This window comes from Rhamphochromis sp. 'chilingali', assembly GCF_963969265.1.
Source record: "Rhamphochromis sp. 'chilingali' genome assembly, chromosome: 1".
NCBI lineage: Eukaryota > Metazoa > Chordata > Actinopteri > Cichliformes > Cichlidae > Rhamphochromis > Rhamphochromis sp. 'chilingali'.
In genome coordinates this window covers 32,614,154-32,636,014 of record NC_137929.1, presented here as the reverse complement: position 1 = coordinate 32,636,014, position 21,861 = coordinate 32,614,154, and the positions used below count along the sequence as shown (strand labels likewise).

Here is a 21,861-nt window from a genome sequence, read left to right as displayed (position 1 = left end):
ATGTCACTTTAAGCAGCACGTCTGAATTAAAGATGAGTTCAGAAGGTAAATAAAAAAGCAAACAAACAAACAAACAAAAAGAAACAAGAAAAACTCTCCAGGATGAGCTCCGAGCAGACAAACGGACAAAGACCAAGTAAAAGTTTGGTTCAGCTTCTTTCAAATATACATCTTAACTTGCACGCGCGCACACGCATACAGAGTCTTTCAAATATACCAGAAACCAACAAGAAGGACAACGACAACAACAAAAAGAATAAGAATCCCACACAGATTTAAAAAAATAGCGAAAAGTTCTTTGTACACTTCGAACAACTAGTAACATGTTCTCACCCCTGACGTACAGCATTCACTCCCAGACGCAAGGTTGCAAGCTACAGCGAGTGCTTTATAAAAACGCATGGTCACAGTAGTTCAAATGAAATGGCTCCTTTTGTTTTTTTCTGAATAAATAAAACAGTTGTGACAAAACAAAAAAAAACAAAAAAACAACCTTCATTACAAAACAACCAGTGCAGGACTTCCACGTCTTCTGACTTATTATTTAAAAAGAACTACAGCAGCTGTTTGTTTTTTTTGCTCCCAGTTTGGAAATAATTTTTTTTTTTTTTTTAAAGAGACTCATGGGTGGAAAAACCTTTCCTGAGCCCATCAACGCACGGATACAGCCCACTGCACCACATTAGCGAACTGGAAATGAGAAAGCTCTTCGTAAAAACCAGAGGAAATCTTTAAAAGTCGTCGGTGCTTACAAACTCTTCTCGCTCTAAAAAACAAAACCACACTCTCCTCTCTTTAGGTTTGCGTCAGGTACGTGAGGATGCCTCCTCGCTGCCCTCTGACAAAGTCAAACTTCTCTTATGTACCGCGCTGACGTGATGTCGAGGGGTGGGGGCGGAGTCTGGAAGCAGGAGGAGTAAAAAACAAACAAACAAAAGTGGTTGAACCGAGAGGAAGAGCAGGACAGCAAAACTATGGACAAAGGACTCAATGTTTTTTTTCTCTCGGGGGAAGGAAGAGGAGGAGGAGGTACTCAGGGAGACAGGAGGAAGAAAGAAGGAATAGTTCTCCCAGAATTCATTGTGGCTGGTTGTTAGGAGAACAGTGAGGAGGGGTGGTTCAGAGAAAGAGAGACAAAAGGAAGGTCACTAAAGAGGAGGGGAAGGCGAGCAGCAATTAGATTTGAGATTTGTTCTGTCTCTCATCGTCTACTTTACAGAAGTTTTGTTGGTTTTTCTCCAGATGAACAGCTTCAGAACTTCTTGGGGCCCCAGGCCGATGCCTGCTTTGGGGCTACGCCTGTCCCGAACGTGGGGAAATCCTCGGCGCTGCTCATGTCGGGAGCCTGGAAGGAAAACACACGGTCTGATGGGCCCTTACTGCACAGACATCCCTCCAACAACAGGATCATGTCATTAAACTAAGACATCCCACCTTGTTCCCAGCCGCGTTCCAGGGAGCGTCCCGCACCACAAAGCCCTTAGCCGGACCCCCGCTGCTGTCGTCCCCTCCACCTGCTCCGCCTCCCCCTCCGTAGCGAGATGGAGGCTTCATGTAAGCTGCCAAAGTCTCTGTCTCCGTCACGCTGAGCAGCTGAGAGAGATGAACAGAAGGAAAACTGCTCCTGAAAACAGCCTTTGTTGATGAGTCAGAATGATTTTCATTTCCTGGCCGGGATCCTGTGGATCTACTTGTTACCCCGAAGGCATGTAAAGCAATATATTAAATTTAAAACATAGTTACAAAATAACAGAAACGTGATTGCAAATATACCACAAATCTCTTTATCTGGTACAATAACTCGCGAACCGCAACAGATAAAGTGTTTTTTGGGGGGATTTCTGTCACAATTTATTGGAAAAACACATTTTCATCGGTGGGTTTTAATTATGATTATTATACCTCAGAGTTCATTAATATCATGAATATTTCCTCAAATCCAACAAAAACAGATTTAAAAATACAGAAATGTAAAACAAGCAAAACAACCAGATTTAAATTTGGCTGATCTCCCCTTCAAAGTCGTCTCCTCTTGTACCTCTGTGCTGCTTTGAACCTTGCTGCTGTTCTTAGATCGCGTCCTGTTTCTGACTGCTAGCGCTTGACTGAGAAGCATGCTCGGTATGTTTAACCCTAGAACCGCCAAAGAGGTCATTTTGACCTCCTGTGATTTTAAAAATCATGCAACGCCGTTAAAGTAAAACCCAATCATCTCATATTTCATGACCTTTCCTAAAATGCGTTTGTTCATCACTGCTGAGGATGGAATTTTAGCCGCATGTGCAGGACGTGTGCTGTAACTGCATCTCTGTCTTATATTCAGTGAACTCACATATTCCTCCTCCAAGTTGAGCAGGTGATCGATGGCGTTATCAACCGTCTCAGGAAGGCCCGTCACCGTCACTTTGTCGGGCTCGTCCGACCCGGGCTGAGGGAACCGGATATCCACCTGAGAAACCAGAGGAGTGAAGATCAAACATTTCCTCGTTTAACTTCAAAACGAGCGATCTATGAATCGATCCAAACCAACCTTGAACTCCTCCATCAGCTTGCGGATGGCTTTGCCGCGGGCCCCGATAATGCGGGCGTGGGTCCTCGGGTCCAGGTGAACGTCTTGGCTCACCATCTCCTGCAGCTCAGCGACAAGCTGCTGGATGGCCTGGCGCGCCTCCTCAACGTTACGCTCGTACCCCGAGATTACGATCAGATCCTGGGAGGAAAAGGAAAGGATTTGAAGTGATCAATGGGAACGGTTCGGCACAGAGCCAGGAAAAGACAAAAAAGGGAAACGGACCTGCTGCTCGTCTCCTTTGTCGGGGAACTGGATGCTCACGTCGTGGTCTTTTCTGATCTGAGAGATGACGGCTCCTTTGCGGCCGATAATCTTGGGATGAAACTTTGGATCCACAGACATGGTGACCTTGAAACTACGCAGGGCCTGAGAGGAGACAGAGCCACTGTTTTCTTTCTTTTTTAAATACATGTTAAAGAATAAGAGATACTACACACGCTACACATTCACTGCTATCAGGAAATCATGACCCCTGAGGTAATCTCCTAACTTTAAGAATTAAACTTGTGCTTCCATTTTTTCCCCCTTTCAAAGTTTTTTAAAGAGGTTTGTCTAATCTGGATGGATGACGTAATGATTGTGGATGATGAATAATCTGAAAATCTGTCGCTACGATCACGAGAAGCAAATGAAAAACTGAACTGTGATGATAAACATGACACAGTGTGTGCTTGTACCCTGTCCTCCTGCTCGGCCTGCAGTTCTTTCACCCTCTCCAGCAGCCCCTGTTTGGCTCGCTCCACGTTGGCTGCCAGGCCCGTCACCTTGATCACATCCAGCTGCTTCTCAGGCTGCGGCACCCAGATGTTCACCTACGTGCACAAAACCCCAAAGTTCACACGTTTGGAAAGCACGGGTATAGAAAGTCCCAGTAGATGGCACCAGAGAGCAGCAGCGTGTCGCCTTACCTCGTAGTCTTCCATCATCTTCCTGATTCCAATGCCCTTCTGGCCAATGATGTAGCGATGCAACTCATAAGACACCTCCACATCCTCTGTTATGGGCACCAACGCCTGAAGGAGGAGTCACAGAGCGTGTGCTCAGAGATATTAATGAACATTAAACAGCGTCACATCTCAGCTTAATGAAGATAGCGCCTACCAGCAGGGCTGCTTTAGCCAGCTCACATTTCTCTGCCCGCCCAGAGATTGTGATGATGTCACACTTGCGGGGCACAAACTCCGCCTCTGGACTGACCTCACCGTTCTCCTGTGGCGAAACCTCCTGAGCTGCAAGTTTACAATGAGAAAAACAGGGATTAAAAGTTTATATTTTGATATACAACTCTTAAACACTGATTTTTTTTTTATACATGTAAAAGAATACGAAATACTACACATGCTACAGACTCACTGCCATCAATAGATTGTGATCTGGTGGAACTTGAAGGATTGAAGAATTACACTCTACCCGACTCTGCTAGGAACAGCTAATTTTGTTTGTGTTGCCATCAGGGAAAGTGCACAGTGCTGTGCGACTATGCAGCGTCAACAATCATAACACTGACTGACCGTTATTTCTCCCGTCTCTTCTTTGACATTTTAATTTCCCTTTATCAGCTGTTCTAAATGTTGATGCGGACAGATGAGCAGGTAGGGAGGAAACTTGAGAAAGGCCTGCTCATTTCTAACCTAGTGTGCTAAACTGCAACATAAACCCCTCTGCAGCGGCAACATCTTCACAGCAGCAGCAGGACGTAGCTGCGGGTGCACGTCGTGGGTCGTTTCTAACCTGCAGCGCTGTCGTCTCTCTCGGGGAACTTGATTTGCACCTCGTGCTCTCTGGTGATGTGCTGGATGCGGCAGCCTTTGGGGCCCATGACGGCGCGATGGTAGCGCTGAGGGATTGCCACCTCCACGGTCACCTGGGACTCCTGCTCGAGAGAGAGGAGGAGGAAAGAAGAAAACACAAAAGGTGAGCACACCGGGAGCAGGTTCGATTCCAATTATAAATAATGAGCTTATTGAAGCGTCCTTGAAATAACATCCATGTCTGTCCAAAGTAGAAAACTTGCAGCTACTTTTGACAGCATTTCTGTGACTTTCACACAGTCAGATTCTTATAAATCAGCTTTGACCTGAGTGCAGATAGCGACCGTTTGTCTCTACGTGATTTCCGTCTCTCACCAGATCCTCGATGATCTCCTGGATGCGTTTCTTTGCGGCCTCCACGCAGTCCTTCGCTCCCTTCAGCGTGACCCGCTGGCTGTTCGCTCCAGTGCGAGGGAAGCTCACAGCCACGCCGCCGTACTCCTCAGCCAGCTCCCGCAGCACCTGTCCTCTCCGACACACGAAGTGGCGGTGATGGCGAACGTCCACCACCATCCTGTCCTCCACCACGTCGTCCTGCAAAGGGAGACGGCGAGATTGTTGATTTGAAAAATCAAGAATCAAGACATGAATTAAATGGTGATGTTTTGTAGGACAAAGGTCGTCACCAGATTTTTGACCAGACTTTCCAGCTCCTTCTGGGCCTGACGTACGGCTTCTTCTTTCCCTACGATGGTGATCAGCTCCTGCTCTGTGTCGTCAGGCGACGGGAAGATGATCCGGGCGCCCGTCCGGTCTCGGACGCGGCGAATATTGGCCCCGCCCCGTCCGATTAAGAACTTGTGGTACTCTGGTTTGGCCTGCAGCTCAGCGGTGAAGTTGTTTACTTGCTGCGAAAGGCAGAGGATGGGAGGAGGATGTAAGTATTTAAACTTTTAGTCACCTCTTCTATTTATTCGCTCTTTCCTGCTCACCTTCTCTTCCGCCAGCTGCAGCAGCTGCTTCTTGGCTTTCTCCACCTCACCGACGGGCCCTCTGATCGTGACCTTGTCGGAGCCGGAGCCCTCAGAGGGGAAGTGGATGTGGACGCCGCCGCAGTCTTCCATGATGGAGCGCACGAGGCAGCCCTTTGAGCCAATCAGAGAGTTGTGCAGCTTGGCTGGGATGGTGACCTCTGCCTCTTTAATGTTGGCCTGGAGGGACGGAGAGGGACAGGCTGAGATTTTCATGCAGTTTAAAAACTGACGACAAAGACGAACATTTTAGAAGACGTAATTAATTCCCAACAGAGGAAACCAATAAATATTCAGTCCATCCACCTTCTGCTGCTCATCCAGGCTGGGGTTGCAGAGGGCAGGTCTGAGCAGGGAACCTCAGCCACCTCCTACAGCTCATCTGGGGCGATACGGTGGTGTTCCCAGGCCAGCCAAGAGATATAATATCTCCAGCTTCTTTTAACAAAGAAATCTTAACCCACTGTCATTTTTTCCTCTTTTTAATATTACTTTGGAGAATTTTGTACCCTTCTGTGGGATTGGAGAGATGATAAAAAAACAAGAGAAACCGGATTTTGGCTCAGAACCATATCTAATAGTTCATCTCTGCATATGTGGTTTCAAAAAGTCGAGCGGTGTAGGGAGAATTAAATTCTGCTTTTTAAGTCTAGAACTGCCATAATGGCAAAGATGCCGTTTATTTAAGAAGTTTATATCGACTCTTTAAAATATAAAATAAGATTAAAGCCAGCAAGCAACCCGCTGATTTTCCTAATGCAAGTTAGGAGTGTTTTTTCAGGTTAACAACTCCACTGATCGTCTATGGATATGACTCTAATCGAAAGATTTAATAAATTATTCATCCAAGAAACAAAAAGAAAGTAGATTTTAAAAATCTATTTTCTTCAAAACTCTTCAAGCATCAACCAAAAGCAACCATGTCTCACCAGCTCTCTCTGGATGGCGAGGATTCGGTCTCTGGCCGCCTCGCAGTTGTTCTTCTTGCCCGTGATGACGATCATCTCCGAGTTACTGTTCTCCGTTGGCAGGTCGATCTTGGTGTTGGTCTCTTCGCGGATCTGGCAGTGCGAGCGTCTGCCGTTAGTTTTTGTCTTAAACGCTACATTCTGATCTAATAATTTTAGGAGTCAGATTTGGACAGAACCTGTAAAAAAAAATAAATCTCACCTTCTTAATGTTGGCGCCCCCTTTGCCAATTATGTTCTTGTGAAACTGCTTGAAGATGGGAACGGAGAGCGAGAAGCTATTTTCAATCTGCGAGAGAAAGAAACCTGTGTAAGGGCTGAGGACAGGGAGAGGCAAGACGACAAAAACAGAGGGTCGTACCAGGTCAGCGATGATTTTCTGGAGAAACTTGGCGCATTTCTCCACCTCATTTTTTGGACCTCTCAGCTGGACGATGTCGCTCTTTTGCGACGGGTCGGGGAAATTGATAATGACCTAGAAGGCAGCGAGATGATAATCACCAAATTACATTACAGCTGAGTCAAAACAAATCATTGAACGGTGATGACAAGGCCAGACAAACTCTCGGGTCACAGAGGACGTTCACCTCGGGAAACTTATCTCGAACTTCTTTGATTTTTTCTCCTTTCTGTCCGATGATTGTCCGGTGAAACTTCTGCTCCACGATCAGATCTTTGGTGCGCTCGTTTTCCTTGAAATGACAAAAACGTAAGAAATAAAGCTCTTTATGTCATCTGGCTCTATCAAACCAATGAACCTATGCTTTGAGTCCATTCTCACCATCCTCTGAACCATCTCCATGAGCTCTCTGCGTGCCAGCTGTACTCCTTTAGGATCTCCCTCGATCCGCACCAGGCCACTTCGCTCAGAATCCTGCGCGATTCGAACCGACACCTTGTACTGCTCCTTGATACGATTTACTGTAGTGATACAGGGAAAACAGCAGAAATGAAATAAGAGTGAAAACCTGACATCACCCACTCTCACACCGGCACACTCACACTGAAACACAACCTGAAGAATGTCCTGCTTCACTGCCCCTAATACTCTAAAGGAGACCATGATTTAAAAAACAAACATCAGGACAAGTATCCATCGGAGTATGAATGTGTGTCAGTGTTAGCTGGTAACCACTTAAAGCAGAGAAGAAAGTGCTTGTGTGAATGGGTGAATGTGGCATGTTGCATAAAGCGCTTTGAAGGATCCGGGAGAGCAAAAAGCGCTAAATAAGAATCAGTCCATAGAGAACTATTTCTCTTAAAATGTTTAGAAGAAAACGTGTCCAAAAGGTTTTGAAAGTTGGTTCTTTTTATCTACATGCAGTGTTTTGAGAGGGAGAAATGTTTCGTCATTCATCCAAGCCTGAAGTAGTAGAATAAACATAAGTTCAAGCTCCATAGAATTGTACTAACTCTGTTTTGTCTTATATAGTACATGTTTGCACGTTTTAATAAAATGCTGCAACCATTTCCTATTTATCTAACAAGATATAAAGAAATGAAGGATGGAAAAGATTTCTGCAGGACACTTTAGAAGCTAAATCCATGTTTCATAGCGTCTATCCACCTTCAGACGTTTCCAGGTCCAAACTCAAAACAACACCGTGGCATCGCTGAGAGTTAAAAAGTGTCTAAACTCTTTCATCTTTAATAAAATGATCAGTGTGGCTGCTCTACCAGGTGTAACAATTAAGTTTAACATCCACGAAAACAGGATTAATGAAGCTTAACAGAGTTAGAAGTTAGCAGGGAGTTAGCTCGCTAGCTTTCATATAAAGATGATATACCAGGTTCTGACTGAGGGATTTCTGTAAAACTAAAACGTACAGCTCTGCTATCACTTTGGACATAAATGAAGACAGAAAACTAAACAGCAGTGACTTTTGTGGGGTTACTGAAGTTGGGCTAGCTATAATGATGTGCTACGTGGTGGCTAGCTACACAGCTATGGTTAGGATAATATAAACACCTGAGCAAAGGGAAGTGGGAGGATGAACGCTAAATTTTTTTTCCTCTCAAAAAAATTAACATGAGGGTTCCTGATTGTTAGGGACAAATGCAAGGCAGGAAAAAGATGCTGAAAATTGACCAAACTTCAGAAAAACTGAGACGATCGATCATCAGCACGAGGTTGGTCATCAACATACTGCTGCGTGGTTTGGATTACTCGCTATGACAAAAATCCTGATCCTCAGCTTCATGTACTCATTCAAGTCTTCGTTAGCCTCAGAATGACTCTTTTCTAACCTGTTCAAACATCTGGTGGCAAACCATGGGCCGTAGTTACATCGCAAGGTTTTAAAAACTCAGCTTTTTCTGCTGCAGATGAATAGTGGTAATAAAAACTCAGAGAGGCCGACAGAGATCATTGACTATTTTTAGGGGCTTGTTCAGATTAAACAGAACAAGATACAAAGCATTAAAACATGTTAAAAACACAACAGCATTAATGGACGCAGTTTGGACCTGGAAGCAGGTCTCATACGTCATCACTTAACAGCCAGATAGGATTCATGCTCAAAGATGGAGCAGTTTTAAACCTGCTGGAGAACACTGATGTGCTGTAGGTAAGAGCCTGACATCTGTTATCAAAGACTAGCTCTCATGATGAAAATCAGGTCACTAACACCCGACTCATGACTCACAATCCAGTTCCCTGCTTTACAACACAAACACTGCAGGAAGTCTGAGATCAGCGACAGCCACATGACAACTTTTCAGTTTAAAAATCACTCAAAACCCTGAATTTGATGCTTTCCATTAAATATTCTACCCCAGGCAGCATTTGAATTATCTAAACTAAAAGCAACTAGAATGACTGACAGGAAAAATCTAAATACATCGATATGTGTGGATCAAATGATCTTTACCATTATATAAAACATGAAATAAAAGCACTTTTAAAAACATATTCTTTGTTAGTTTTGCAGGTAGGGAGACAAACTAATGAGGTGCAACAAGGGCTCCACCTGGGAGTATGACAGATTTGCTACAGTTTAGTTTTCAGGTCAGGGGTAAAGCGATCGACTCACTGTTGGCTCCGTTCTTTCCGATGAGGTGTCTGTGGAAACGCTGATCTATGTTGATTTCGGTGTAGTCCATCCTCACCAGCTGGACACCGGGTAAGAAAAAGGAGATTTGGATTTATAAATGTGAACCAACACTCAACCAATCAAACGTGATTCTCTCTTATCTCTCTTCGGGTCTACCGAACCATAAGTGTGTGCGGCTCTTCCAAAGCTTTGTCCAACACAGCAATATTTCTTTCAGTGACAGAAGACAATACACGTCATGTCTACCGTAGCTTTGTTGTGTTGGTGTACGTGTGTGTCTGCACTGACCAGGTCCTTGATGATCTCTTGTATCTGGGCCTGAGCCTGCTCCACCTCCTCCGTCGGCCCTTCAAGACTGATGCGCTCCTCGCCATCGGTAAACTCTATGTGAACCTACACACACAGACAGGAATAAAGGCAAGCCAGTTAGGACGTTTCCCCTTCTGTGTTGATTCTTCCATGCTGTAATTCATCTCAGCTGACGTCAAGTTTCTAAAATCAAGTGTCCTCCGCAGTCACTTTTCTCTGTCTGTGTTTTGTCCAGCATTTTTTGCTTTACTGGTCCCATTTTGCACAACAACTGCTGCCATAACACAGCCTCCCCCCACAAAGCTTTCTGTCACGCTGCAGGAGCAGGATGTGAGACTTCTGTGTTATCTCTGGCTTTTACCTCAGATCACCCCACGCCTTCTTTGTTCTCCTTTCCTTACCCGTGGTAGCTGCTGTGTGATCCGCCCGATGTTCTGTCCTTTCTTGCCAATGATGAAGCGGTGCAGCCAGGCGGGGGCAGTCACCTCCACCACCATTACGCTCTTAGCCTGAACGGGTACAAAACATTAAAACCATGTTTGCACTGACAAATCACAGAAATAGTTTTTCTGCAATGGCTTAGTTGCAACTTAAAATAAAGGGGTTATATGGGGCTTTTCCTTCTTTCCATATTAAATATTTAAAATGAGATCAGTGTACATGCAAGTAATCCCTGTGAGCCAAAGCTCAGGCTTCAGACTACTCTACACGCTCAGTCTCCAATGCTTGTACCGAGCTGACTTCAGCTCACCACGGATTTCCTTTTATGGTCACGGAAGCTAAAGCAGCTTGTTTCAGACACAGGGTGAGGTGGAGTACGTATCCTGACCTGGTGGAGCCCAAAACCAAAGTTTAAAGGAAGACTTAAAACCAGATGTTGCTATATGACTTCTGGATTGGTCAACAAATCCATCATAAATGTTTGCCTCTAATATTGATAAACTACATATAGATTAATCATTGCCCAACTCTCCCAATTTCTTTCACTGTAAAGATGTGGATGTGATGTACTTGCTGAGGTTGTTAATCTTGCTGCTCTGAACTATTAAAAATAAATACATCTAAACATAAAGTCTCAAAAAAAAGGAAATCTAGGCCGTCTGAGTACCTCTTGGATGTACCCTGTAAATGCAACTTCAGGGACTTTTATTCCCTACATTTCTGCCATAACAAAAGCTAATTACATTAAGCAAAATGCAATCCCCATCTCTGTCCTTTAATTACAGTTTTCTCGTGTTCTCACCTTGGCGTAGACCTGTGTGAGTGCTGGTCCCAGTTTGTCAGGCTCCCCTCTGAGGATGATGGTTTCTGAGCTGGAGTCCAGAGGAGGCATCTCCACCGACACCCCCGTGGCCTCCAGGATCTCCTGCAGGGTGTTGCCCTTCGGACCTATGATGTACTTATGCTGAGACTTCTTCACCTCCACAGAGATAGTCGTGGTCTTCCGCTTCTGCGAGGAGGACATGGACAAGTGATAAGACAATCGTGGCGAGAGGATGTGGGTAAATCGAGAAGCTCGTTGAGGGATGGATGGAAACATAAGAGGAGACAGAAAGAAGAAAGAAATCAGGGAAGCAGGAAGGAGATGGGAAAAGTCAAGTAACAGAAAGACCGGACATAACCCTGGGGAAGGAGAAGGGAACAGAAGGAGGGTGACTGACAGATGAAAGTGGGAAGGCAGCAGAGAAAGTACATTTGTTTTTGCTAATCATATATATATGCACTAAATGACATTAGCATTCTCATCCTGTTGTTCTCTGGGGAAATCCAATTTTCTCCCGTTATTATCTCCGGCTTGCCTATCATCGGAGCTCATCTGCTACAAACACGCAGTTCCTCTGCTTCACCCATCCATCTCACAGAGCTTCTTTAAAGTTGAGATAATGCACAAACTCTAAATAACCTCCTTAAATACAGAAACACATTAAATCAAACACCTTTGGTACAGATTAGCTTTATGGTTCATGAGATGGAGCGAACAAGTAAAACACGACTGGTGAAACAAAATAACCACACTGAGCTGCCTGCAGTCATGCGTGTCCTTCAGTAAAACCCTAAACTAAACCGCGCGCTGCTTTCCCACAGCGAGTCGTTCGGGGTAACAGAAACACCCGAGCGTCTAAAATGTCAATGCAAATTTAGCCCGGATGAAAAAACTGGCACAAACGACTGAAAAAAGCAAATAAAAATCATGCATGAAAATAACAAACACGAGACTCCCCTTTATTAAGTATGTGATCCTATTTTTATCATTTTCTTTGTTCTTTGTTTGGATTTCTGCAAAATCTTAAAGATTTGATTATATTCTGAGGACAAATGCAGCTGGAGTCGTTATTCCTGCTAAACTGCTTGCAAGTCCACTTGAAATCTAACGCACATGCATAGTTTGCATATTGTCATGTAAATTTTCTCTGGACAAGACACAAAGACGCACAGGACCAGTGTGATGACCGAACTTGCTTTACTCTGACCAAAAGGCCCCTGACATATACGGAAAGTCTTTATTTTATATTTTTGGCTTGATATTTTTGACTCTGTGTTTTTTTTAAAAACAACAACAACAACAACAAAACAACAACACGTCATCATGAGTACTGATGCAAATTAAGTATTTTAAGGTCAATGACACAAACAAGTGGACCACAAAAACAAAAAGAGGAAAAAGAAAGGCATTGATGGAGCAGACAGAATCGGATGATTTCCAATCAGCCACTCAGCTTCCCATATGTCCAATGAGCCAGTCATGAATTTGAAACACATGAACAGCAGCTCAGAGAAATAGTCACATGAATGCTCACAGCCACACGCTAGCATGCTGTCGGCATAGAAACGCTTCACTTTGAGCGCGTACACAAACAAAGGCATAACTGTGAAAACGTTTGTAACAGCACAACCAATGACACACTTAAACCCCCCCTCACCTAGGGCTGGGCCATATTATACCGTTCACGGTAATACCGGTATAACGTTATATCGCGATAGAATATGAGTAAAACGCGCATGCGCAGTGCCTTTGTTCTCATACGCACATGGCCGATTGTTGAGTGAAACAGATGATCCAGAATTGGTTTGTAAAAATGGTGCAACTTCAGTGATGTGGAACTGGTTTGGTGTTTATCCGTCAGATACACAACAAAGCACATTTTTTTGCAGAACATGCAAGCGGCCGTTGTTATTGTCGTATTTGTCGGACTAAGATGCTCTTAAATCTGGGAGTAATCTGGGTCCTAAACTCCGTATACATTCAGGTCAAACAACACTGCAGCATCACTTAGAGTTAAAAACTGTCTAAATTCTTTCATCTTTAATAAAACGATCAGCATTGCTGCTTTACCAGGTGTAACAATTCAGTTTAACTTCCAGGCATCCATGAAAACAAAATTTATTACATTTAACGGAGTTAGAAGTTAGCAGGAAGCTAGCGAAAGTTAGCTCGCTAGTTTCGCTAGTTACCTAAACATGATATAGCATGTTCTGACTGAGAGATTTCTGAAAAAATTCAAACGTACAGCTCTGCTATCACTTCCAACATAAATGAAGACAGGAAACTAAACAGCAGTGACGTTTGTAGGGTTACTGAAGTTGGGCTAGCTGGTATATAATGATGTGCTACGTGATCGCTAGCGACACAGCTATGTTAGCATAACATAAACAGTGAAGCTGGAGGATGAACACTAAGGTTCCTCATGGTTAGAGACAAATGCAATCGCATGGCAGGATGCTGTAAACGGACCAAACGTCAGTCAGGAGAACAACTGAGATAATCCATCCACAATACGAGGTTAGTCATTAATATACTGCAACAACATGGGAATAGAGCAGCTGCCAGAGAATTCAACATCAATGAATCAATGGTACAGAAGTGGAGGAAGCAAGAAGAATGAGTTTAATAAAGTTTGATTTATCTGACTGCTTTGTTTAGCTCAATGTGCCTTATGGTCCAAAAAATACGTACTGCACACTACAGTTTAATGTTGCAAAGCACCTCTTTTTAACTTCAGTGGATATTATACATGGTTATGCTCAGGATATGTCAGCCCATTTCTACTGGAAATGCCTTTTGGTTAAACTTTCAGCAAGGAATTTGCATTTGCACTGTTACATTTTTATAAAGCTTTAATGTACATAAAAACTAGCTTCTTGTTTAAGTGAAAATAAATGGAAGGTTGTCTTTTTGCGCTAGTAATGTTGTGGAGTTGTATTTTGTCTCGCATCAATTATATCGTCAGTTATATCGTTATCGCAAATTTTCAAATGTATATCGTGATAAATATTTTTGGCCATATCGCCCTGCTCTACCCTCACCCCGCTTAACATGGATATTTTAAAGAAGCTGAATTTTTTATTTTAAAGAACCTGACATTTGTCCTTTTATATAAATCTGTTACACCTGCTTTTATTGGGTAAAGGTGGCTATACAGCAGCTCATTGCACATCTATAAAATACAGAAATAAAGAATAGATATATCAACTAATACAAACAATATTTAAAAAAAAAAATGCTAAAAAGGCAGCATCATGGGTACAGAAAGGTCACAATTCTAGGGGGTACAATTTACAACCATACATGATCCCACCAAGCAGCAGACATCAGTGGAGGTCGTTTTCTGGCTCAATCGCTTCGGACAGTAATGGCCTTTAAGAAAATTTCCCTTTCTCTCTAAATTTGGTTAAAAGCAATCAGTGAAAACTGTTCAGGCCATTACAAAGATTGACTTTAATCCATCTTCAACGCTGACTTCCTTTATTCTGAACAATTTTCTATGGATCTGAGGTTTAAAGTTTGTCTAGTCAACAAATAATGCTACAAAACCTTTAAATTAGGCTTAAATTCAGCACACCCAGAGCACCTAGCTGTTATCTTTAACTCAAACACGTGTCTCTGTTTCTTCGAGTACCACATTTGACTGATGCTTTGGTAGTCAAATGTGATCAGACAGCCGCTCCACAAACACAGACTAGTATTACCAAGAAATAATACAATTGAAAAATACGAATTTAAATATGAAAATGTGTCGAGCCAACAAAGGTCTGGGTTTCGATCTGCTGATCGTCTGGGCAGTTTGAAAGGAGGAAGAGATGACCTTTGACCTTTTAACTCAATGTAAACATAACAGGGCATCTGATTTTTGGGGGATTTTTGACCTAAGAGGACTTAAAGTCGCTCATGTCCCATGTCTGCAGGATGGGGCATGAATAATCTCTGGAAAACAGTCCCACCTTGTCTTCGTAGATGGCTCGGATGCGGCTGACGGCCAGCGCGACCGCCTCCTTCTCGCCGGTGATGACGATCTCGTCCTTAGGCAGGCTGGATGGTGGGATGCTGATGCGGGCCCCTGTCTCAAGGCTCAGCTCCTGCACCAGCCTGTTGTGGGCTCCGGCGATGAAGGGGTGGAAGGCTTTCTCCAGGGACAGACGCTCCACCGCGCGCTTGTCCTGGTGAGTGGGTGAGGAAGAGCAGGAGAACGACGGCAGACAGAAGAGTCGATCAAACGTGACGTCATGGTGATGGTTCAACACGATTCAATATTGAATAGTAAGAAACAATTTAGTTCCTAATGCTACTGTTTGTGCATCTTTTCACATTGCGAGACCAATTAGTTTCAGTTGAGCAGAAATTAGTTATTAAAACAACCCCCACCCCCCTATCCACCCACCCATGTCTGACCTGCTCAGCAGAGATCAGCAGGATCTCATGGCGAGCCTTCTCAATTCCCTCCTTGGTGCCGGTGATGCGAATGTTGGCGCTGGGGTCGTCCGGGCGTGGAATAGCAATCTTGGTGGCAGTCTTCAGCTCCAGCTCCTGCAGCTTCTCACCGTTCTTCCCAATGACAAATCGATGGTGCTCCTTGGGGATGGCGACCGTTGCCGACGCCTAGAGGAGCAGGAGAAAGTTTTCAGGAGCAAGTAAGTTAGATTTGTAGTGTTTCCCAATGGAAATAAGCCTTCTTATTTATCAGGGTACAGCAACAGCCACAGAAATCCCTTTTAATTCTAATGTTGGTGGAGCTTTGTGCACATGTACAGAAAATACCTTTTTTTAATAGTCATCATCTACCAGGGAAAGTAACAGGATGACATAAAATTCCTACTATCAAAGTTTTCTTTAAACTTGGTAAAAAGCATTCGACCTTGAAAAGAGAACAGAGAGCCTCTGCACTTTTTTCAACCAGTAACTGCAGCTCAGTGCACCAACTGAAGTGGAAATCAGCATGTTTGCTGCTGAGGCACAAAGGCCACCCCTGGGAGCTGATGGTCATTTTCCGGCTCAACTTTTTGTCCTAAACTGGCCTGATAGGATTATTCGAGCCGCAGCCGGTATTTGCCCTCCGTGTGTGTCTTTGGATCACGTTTCAACATTACGCAGAGCGAAACAAAAACATTTTTTAGCCACCGGTTACACTGTTCTGATGTTTCTGTTTCACAGTGATTTTTGTTCAAAGATAGATGGCTGCGTATTCAAATTCTTTGCTGCGGGTTTAAGTTTATCTGAGTTTCAGAGGTTTCACTGTTTTTGCAAGTCACACAAGAATGAATAACAAATGTAAAGCCTGCACTGCACAAATACTGACAACAGACTGTCTTCTGATTGGTTGCCCCTCACAAACAAGAGGTTCGAACAGCAGGCAGATGGAACTCCTGTGCTCGCGGCCAACGCTGTGTACCTGAGATGACCATATTAAGGATATCCTGTCTCTTTAACTTCGTACAGAGCTGGGGTATTAAACATAAGGCCTGAAGGCCAGAATCGGCCCAGCAAAGACTTCAATCCGGCCCACTGGAAGGCTTCAGATAACAGGAGTACATCGATTTTGAACAAATGAAAAAAATTTTCCCTTGCGGTATCAATAAAGTATCAAACTATTGGCTTAAGATTTGCAGATTTTCCTCCTGATAAAGTTTCCACCTGCAGCGTCATTCATTCCACACCAAAGAGTTTGGTAATAGGTGAACAATTAAATGACTGAAAAGTTCCACTTTTTCCAGCATCTACTAGAACTTTTTGTTTTTCTTGTATGTGTTATAAATACAGCACACTCTGGGCAATGAGCTAACAGAGTTTTACACATTTACAACGAGGAGGACCTCACACGTACTATTTTTTCTTTAAAAAAAATTAAACGTAACCATCTCATATGTTGAGTTAAATCTCTTTATACTGACAGAAAGGGCAGTTACGCTGACCCACTATGTAAAATGACTTTAACATCCCTGTGTTAGAGCATTAATAACTTTTTGCTCACATTGATTACTTGTACACACTCTGACCAGCTTTTCAAACAGAAAGTAAAAAATTACATATATGTATATCCTCCCAATATTTTCCAAATCCAGATCACTTAATTATACTATGAGTAGTACGAGTGCATTTACCTGTGTCTGCAATCGAGCTACGATTTCTTTGCGAGCCTTCATCACGGAGTCCACTTTGCCAGTGACCATGATGGACAGGCCCTGGTCTTTGGCCAGAGACAGCTCGATGTGCGCTCCCGTTCGCTGCATGATGTCCAAGCACACTTTGGCCTCCTCGCCCTCCCCAAACTGGCTGTTGTCCTTGTAACGACGCTCCTCTAGGGGCACGTGGAACACCTGGGTACAGACGAGTTGAAAGTGTTTTTTTCTTGCTTGTTGTTCCCAGAACATGCATCTTTCATTAGACCAGCTCTACTGCAGCTAAAAGGCTTGAGGCTAAATTCAGTTACAGCCATCATCATTAAAAGAGCTGAGAAATGCATTCATTCACTTTTAACAGTCCCCACAGTGGGCTCCTCACCTGGGTGATGACAGAGGCTTTGATGGGTCTGATCTTGCTCCCCCATGCCGAAGGCGGCTCTCCAGCCTTCTCCCCTGGTGCTCCCTTCTCTGGCAGTGGAGGGAAGGCCTCCAGATAGGTAGGGATGTAGGCCTCATCCTCCGGGACGCAGCCTGGCCCAGAGAGATAAAGATAAAAATGGCAAGGAAGGAGTAAGAAAACAGTATGTGTAGGGAAGGATTGTTAACAACAAAGATACCAAACAACAATAAAAATAAGCCTGTGTCAAAAACACATAATGCACATATCAGAAAATCTAAACACATTAAACTTGGGCTAATAATTTGCTCACTAGTTTGGGCTCGTGAGGGGAAAACTCTAGCAAGAATAAAAATAAGTGGGAAGGTGCAGGTCGTTACCTGTGATCTCCTGGTCCTTGAGACCACTGCGATGCTCTGCAAAGCTTTCCGGGGTCAACACTGCCACTGAGCTCATGGTTCAAGACTTATTCCACTATTCCACTGAAACGGAAACATGGGAATATTGATTTTTTTTTTTTTAAAGAAAAACAATAAATCAGAACCTTAGAGGAGGAAACGCACTGCTGTGTTTTCATGAAATCTCAGACTGATAAAGCACTAACTACGATCAAATTGCTTTCACATTGTTTCCCTCCCTGTGCTCTCTAGGACTGCTTAGAGAAGGCCCTGAAGAACCACACTCCCTCTGTGGCTCTGCCGCGTTGCACCGATGCTGCACGCTGCACCTGAGATGCTGCACGCTGCACCTGAGATGCTCCAATTAGCACTTAACAAGCGTCAGATAAACACACAGTGCTGCGAAGCCTCGGGGACGGGGTTATCACAGGTCAAACGCTCAGAGCTGTCCAAGACAACTGCTGCGGACATTCCTCGTGATGCACTATCACAGGTCAGATCTGCTCAGCTCGCATCACAACAGTGGGTCCCATAGGATTGTGAGTCCAAAACATAACCCACAGGACCTCCAAGATCTCTGCTAACTCAAGGTTCGAGGGGTTCATGCACAACTAGACTAAAAACATCTATTTATCTAGCAGCACATAAATAAAGACGCTGTTTTGGCGGGTCTTTAAAGTCGAGCTGCAGCCTGTCCTCTGCATTTAACACACACACAGTGGACAGCAAAGAGATGGCGATGAACTTAAGTGGCATAAAAAGAGCACTTCGTTCTTGCTACAAGTATTCTAAAATGTGTAATCAAAACCTTCAAAGAAGCTGTCAAATAATACTTATTTGGCCCTTGAGTTAATCCACTACATACAAGTCATTTTAAGTCATTTTAGCTCCTCTCACTTTGAGGCCATCCTCCATTTAAGCCACGTTTCTTCTGATTGGCTGCCCTTCATAAAAAGTTTTAAGCTTTCTGAAGACTCTCTGAGCTCACAGGGATTAGCTGCACATATGCTGCGACTTTGACCATGTTTAACATCAGCATCCTCTGCTGTCACAGTATATTTACACCCACAGCAGGCTAAAGCTACACCCCGACCACATGAGAAGGTGACAGCACCCCATTTCTGCTGCGATGTCCAGAAACTCAAGGACAAGCCTTCGAATGAGTTATAGAGATAGTCATACACTTTATGCAGTTTAAAGTATAAATATTAACATATTAAAGGAATGCAGTTTGAATTAGAAAGAATGTTAAAATGTAGTGTACTTCTATTGTAATCTGAGATAAAATGTTATTGAGGAGAAACATATCATTTCATTTATTTTTGCTGCAGCCATAAAGTTCTTTATGCGAGGGGGTGAGGACGTGGGGGTGAGGGGGTGGCAGGCACTGAACTCTGTAACTGTGCATTTTGGGAACACTGATACAGTCTTGTGATTAAGGGGAATTTTTATTTTATTTATGGCAACAGAGCAGTAAAATAAAAATCAGTGAATACTACAAGCACACATTTATGAGTCCAATTAGCAGCTGAGGAAGTTAATCTTACAACTTTTGTTGAGTTGTTTTAAGACAGTTTTTGTTTTGTTTTTTATCTTTCCGATAAAAATGTAAGTGATTGGGTTTTTTTTATTGTTTTATTATCTAACATCTATGAAGCTCTCCAGTCGAGCTTTCTCTCCTTAAACGTGACTGTGTGCTCTCAGGGATGCCATATGAACCAAGCTCTTCAAGTCCACCCGCATTGCAAATGATCCAGCAGTTGTACCCTCTAAAGACAAAGCTGTGGAGGACGTGATCATTCAGAAGTAGTATTGTCTGCCAGAACTGTAGAAAGAGAGCCCAGGCTTACCTGCAAAAGGTCAATTGCCAGAGAGTCCGTCCAGTTAGCGGCTACCGTAGGCGCTTCAGTGTGAGTGTGTGTTTCAGCTCCTGGATGCACAGGAAGGAAAATAAAAAGAAAGAGTAAAAGTGAACAAAGGTAAATCAAACAGCTCTACAGCACGGAGGCTGGGTAAACACCCACACTGCACTGCACCTTATACCGTCTCGAGCTGATTCACTCTCCTCCTCAATTCCCTCCCTCTCCTCTGCTCTCTAACAATCCTCCCTCTGAGATTTCACAAATTCAACAGCTAAGGAAACCTGAGAGCAAACGCTTCCAAACACCACATGTGACAAAAAATAAATAAAAAAATAGATGTCCCACTACTTTTTTTTTTTTGCCCTGTAAGCAAAGCTGCAGTGTCTCTTGAAAGTGTGTTTAATAGCTTTAGTCCAACAGCAACCAGCTGGTCAGATACAGGAGCAGTGCCATTTTAAATGTCATATTTCAGGATCATATTTGTGCGGGATGGAACAAGCTAAAAGAGCAATTACAGCATAATACCATTTTAACACTGACGTTACTTAAGGGGAAATAAAAGGGATACTTAAGTGGCAGTGGGGTCTTAAGATACCCTCAGACTTTACACAGTGGGAGCAAACATAAAAACAATCTTTTGAAGAGCTTATAAATAATGGACGTGCAGCACTCTTACAGATAAAACTATCCGAGACACAGTAATGTAAGCAGCTGAAATTAGCTCCTCGCTAAATGCGTCTTTACACATTAATGAAGCAGCAATAATTAATGGAGTTACAATGTAATGTAACCGTCTAGGGTCATTTAACTTCAGGTACATTTTGGAGCTATTACACAAGTGTTTTTTTTTACCACAGTGAACGTTTTAAAAGCGGGACTTTTGGCAGTAGATGCGCTTTCCGTTATGGTGGTGGCGATGCTTCGCAGCACGCAGAGGGTTGTGGGGGTTAAACGGGCTCCCACTGTGGGTCACCACCTGCTTCCACGATGTTAGTTTGCTAACATTAGGCGAGAAAACTAGAAACAAACGGAGGAAATAGGAGCACCGTAATAACTATCAGTTGCAGCAGCTAAATAAAAAAGGCAGCCGTACACGGTGCTAGCTAACAGCTTCGCTAAACGCACCTTTCTCCAGCCGACTGATGTATTTCTTGCTAGCTTGAGGACGCACTGCACGGCTGGTCCTAACTAACTAACATCGGTTAAAAGCAAACTAAAGGTCTCAAAATATTAGTAAGCACTTTCGCTGAGCTAACACGCATCGCTTCGCGCCGACCTCAGCCAGACATGATTAGGCGCAAGGACTTTCTGATAATCGGCTAAAAAACAAGCCAGGCGGACGGATAACCAGCTCCAGCACGCTAGCTCTCGGGACGCTAACCTTGCTATCCCCGGCTGCTTGTCGCTTGCAGGCTAACCGACTCTATCGCCACCGTAACTACACTTTAACTCCCCCAATGCATTCATATGTGCATTAAAAAGTAAAGATAAAATAAACCTAGAAATCCTACCTTTCAAAGAGAAAATCTACCAGAGGGTGTGTGTTTGACAGGTGATGGTGTAAACACAGATGTGATTGGTCTAGGAGCATTTCCTCTGCCGGCGGAGTGATACCAACCAAGCGCTGCGACTCAACGAGTATAAAGGAAATGCCGCAGTATCTTTGAGCGGCACGAGCATCCCAGTTAAATAGGTCCTCGTGAAATTAGACTCACTTAGCTCATTTGACTGTGAAATTTAACCGCATGATATTTGCATATAGTTTTCTGATTGGTTAAAAGTAATTTAAAAAAATGTTTGTATGTTATTAGCCATTGCAGCTTCTCACGTCCATCAAACTGACCGGCTCTACTTCTCATTCATAATGGCTAGCATGCTTTTCAGGAGTCAGCGCATCATACTTTTCCTGAAGTCTACAAATGTCTGACCTGGAGTGCAAAAACGATCACGTACAACTAAATACTGCTGTTTTTTTTTTTGTTTTTTGAATTTTCCAAATAAGATAAATGTCACTTTGTGTGTATGTAAATCGTGTTTAAAGGATATTAAGTTATTTGTTTGTAAGCTAACTTAACATTATGGATTTTCAATAGGTCAAACTTTAAACTAAAACAGGTTAGGTATA

General features: G+C 43.5%; 1 protein-coding gene across 1 annotated transcript; it reads right to left on the bottom strand.

Moving 5' to 3' along the window:
* Positions 1-137: 137 nt before the first annotated feature.
* hdlbpb (high density lipoprotein binding protein b) lies at positions 138-21,380 on the bottom strand. Its single transcript, XM_080898303.1, has 28 exons — positions 21,248-21,380; positions 19,725-19,804; positions 17,857-17,958; positions 17,459-17,610; positions 17,059-17,274; positions 15,353-15,559; positions 14,905-15,120; positions 10,928-11,134; positions 10,086-10,193; positions 9,664-9,768; positions 9,355-9,433; positions 7,104-7,243; positions 6,910-7,014; positions 6,684-6,797; positions 6,525-6,611; positions 6,284-6,415; positions 5,316-5,534; positions 5,010-5,231; positions 4,699-4,917; positions 4,304-4,445; positions 3,674-3,801; positions 3,481-3,585; positions 3,250-3,384; positions 2,795-2,938; positions 2,531-2,710; positions 2,333-2,449; positions 1,435-1,593; positions 138-1,345 (listed from the first exon to the last, which is right to left on the bottom strand). Exons 3-28 carry the CDS (start codon positions 17,930-17,932, stop codon positions 1,253-1,255), a joined length of 3,807 nt encoding a protein of 1,268 aa, XP_080754429.1. The 5' UTR covers positions 17,933-17,958; positions 19,725-19,804; positions 21,248-21,380; the 3' UTR covers positions 138-1,252.
* Between the last annotated feature and the right edge of the window lie 481 nt (positions 21,381-21,861).

Bases quoted from the DNA above. Each gene is read 5' to 3' on its own strand.
- hdlbpb (XM_080898303.1), bottom strand. From the start codon at position 17,932: ATGAGCTCAGTGGCAGTGTTGACCCCGGAAAGCTTTGCAGAGCATCGC. The intron at 6,416-6,524 runs GTGAGATTTATT...TCGCACTGCCAG, and splicing joins GGGGCGCCAACATTAAGAAG to ATCCGCGAAGAGACCAACAC. The intron at 5,535-6,283 runs GTGAGACATGGT...CCGTCCCTCCAG, and splicing joins TCGCCATCCAGAGAGAGCTG to GCCAACATTAAAGAGGCAGA.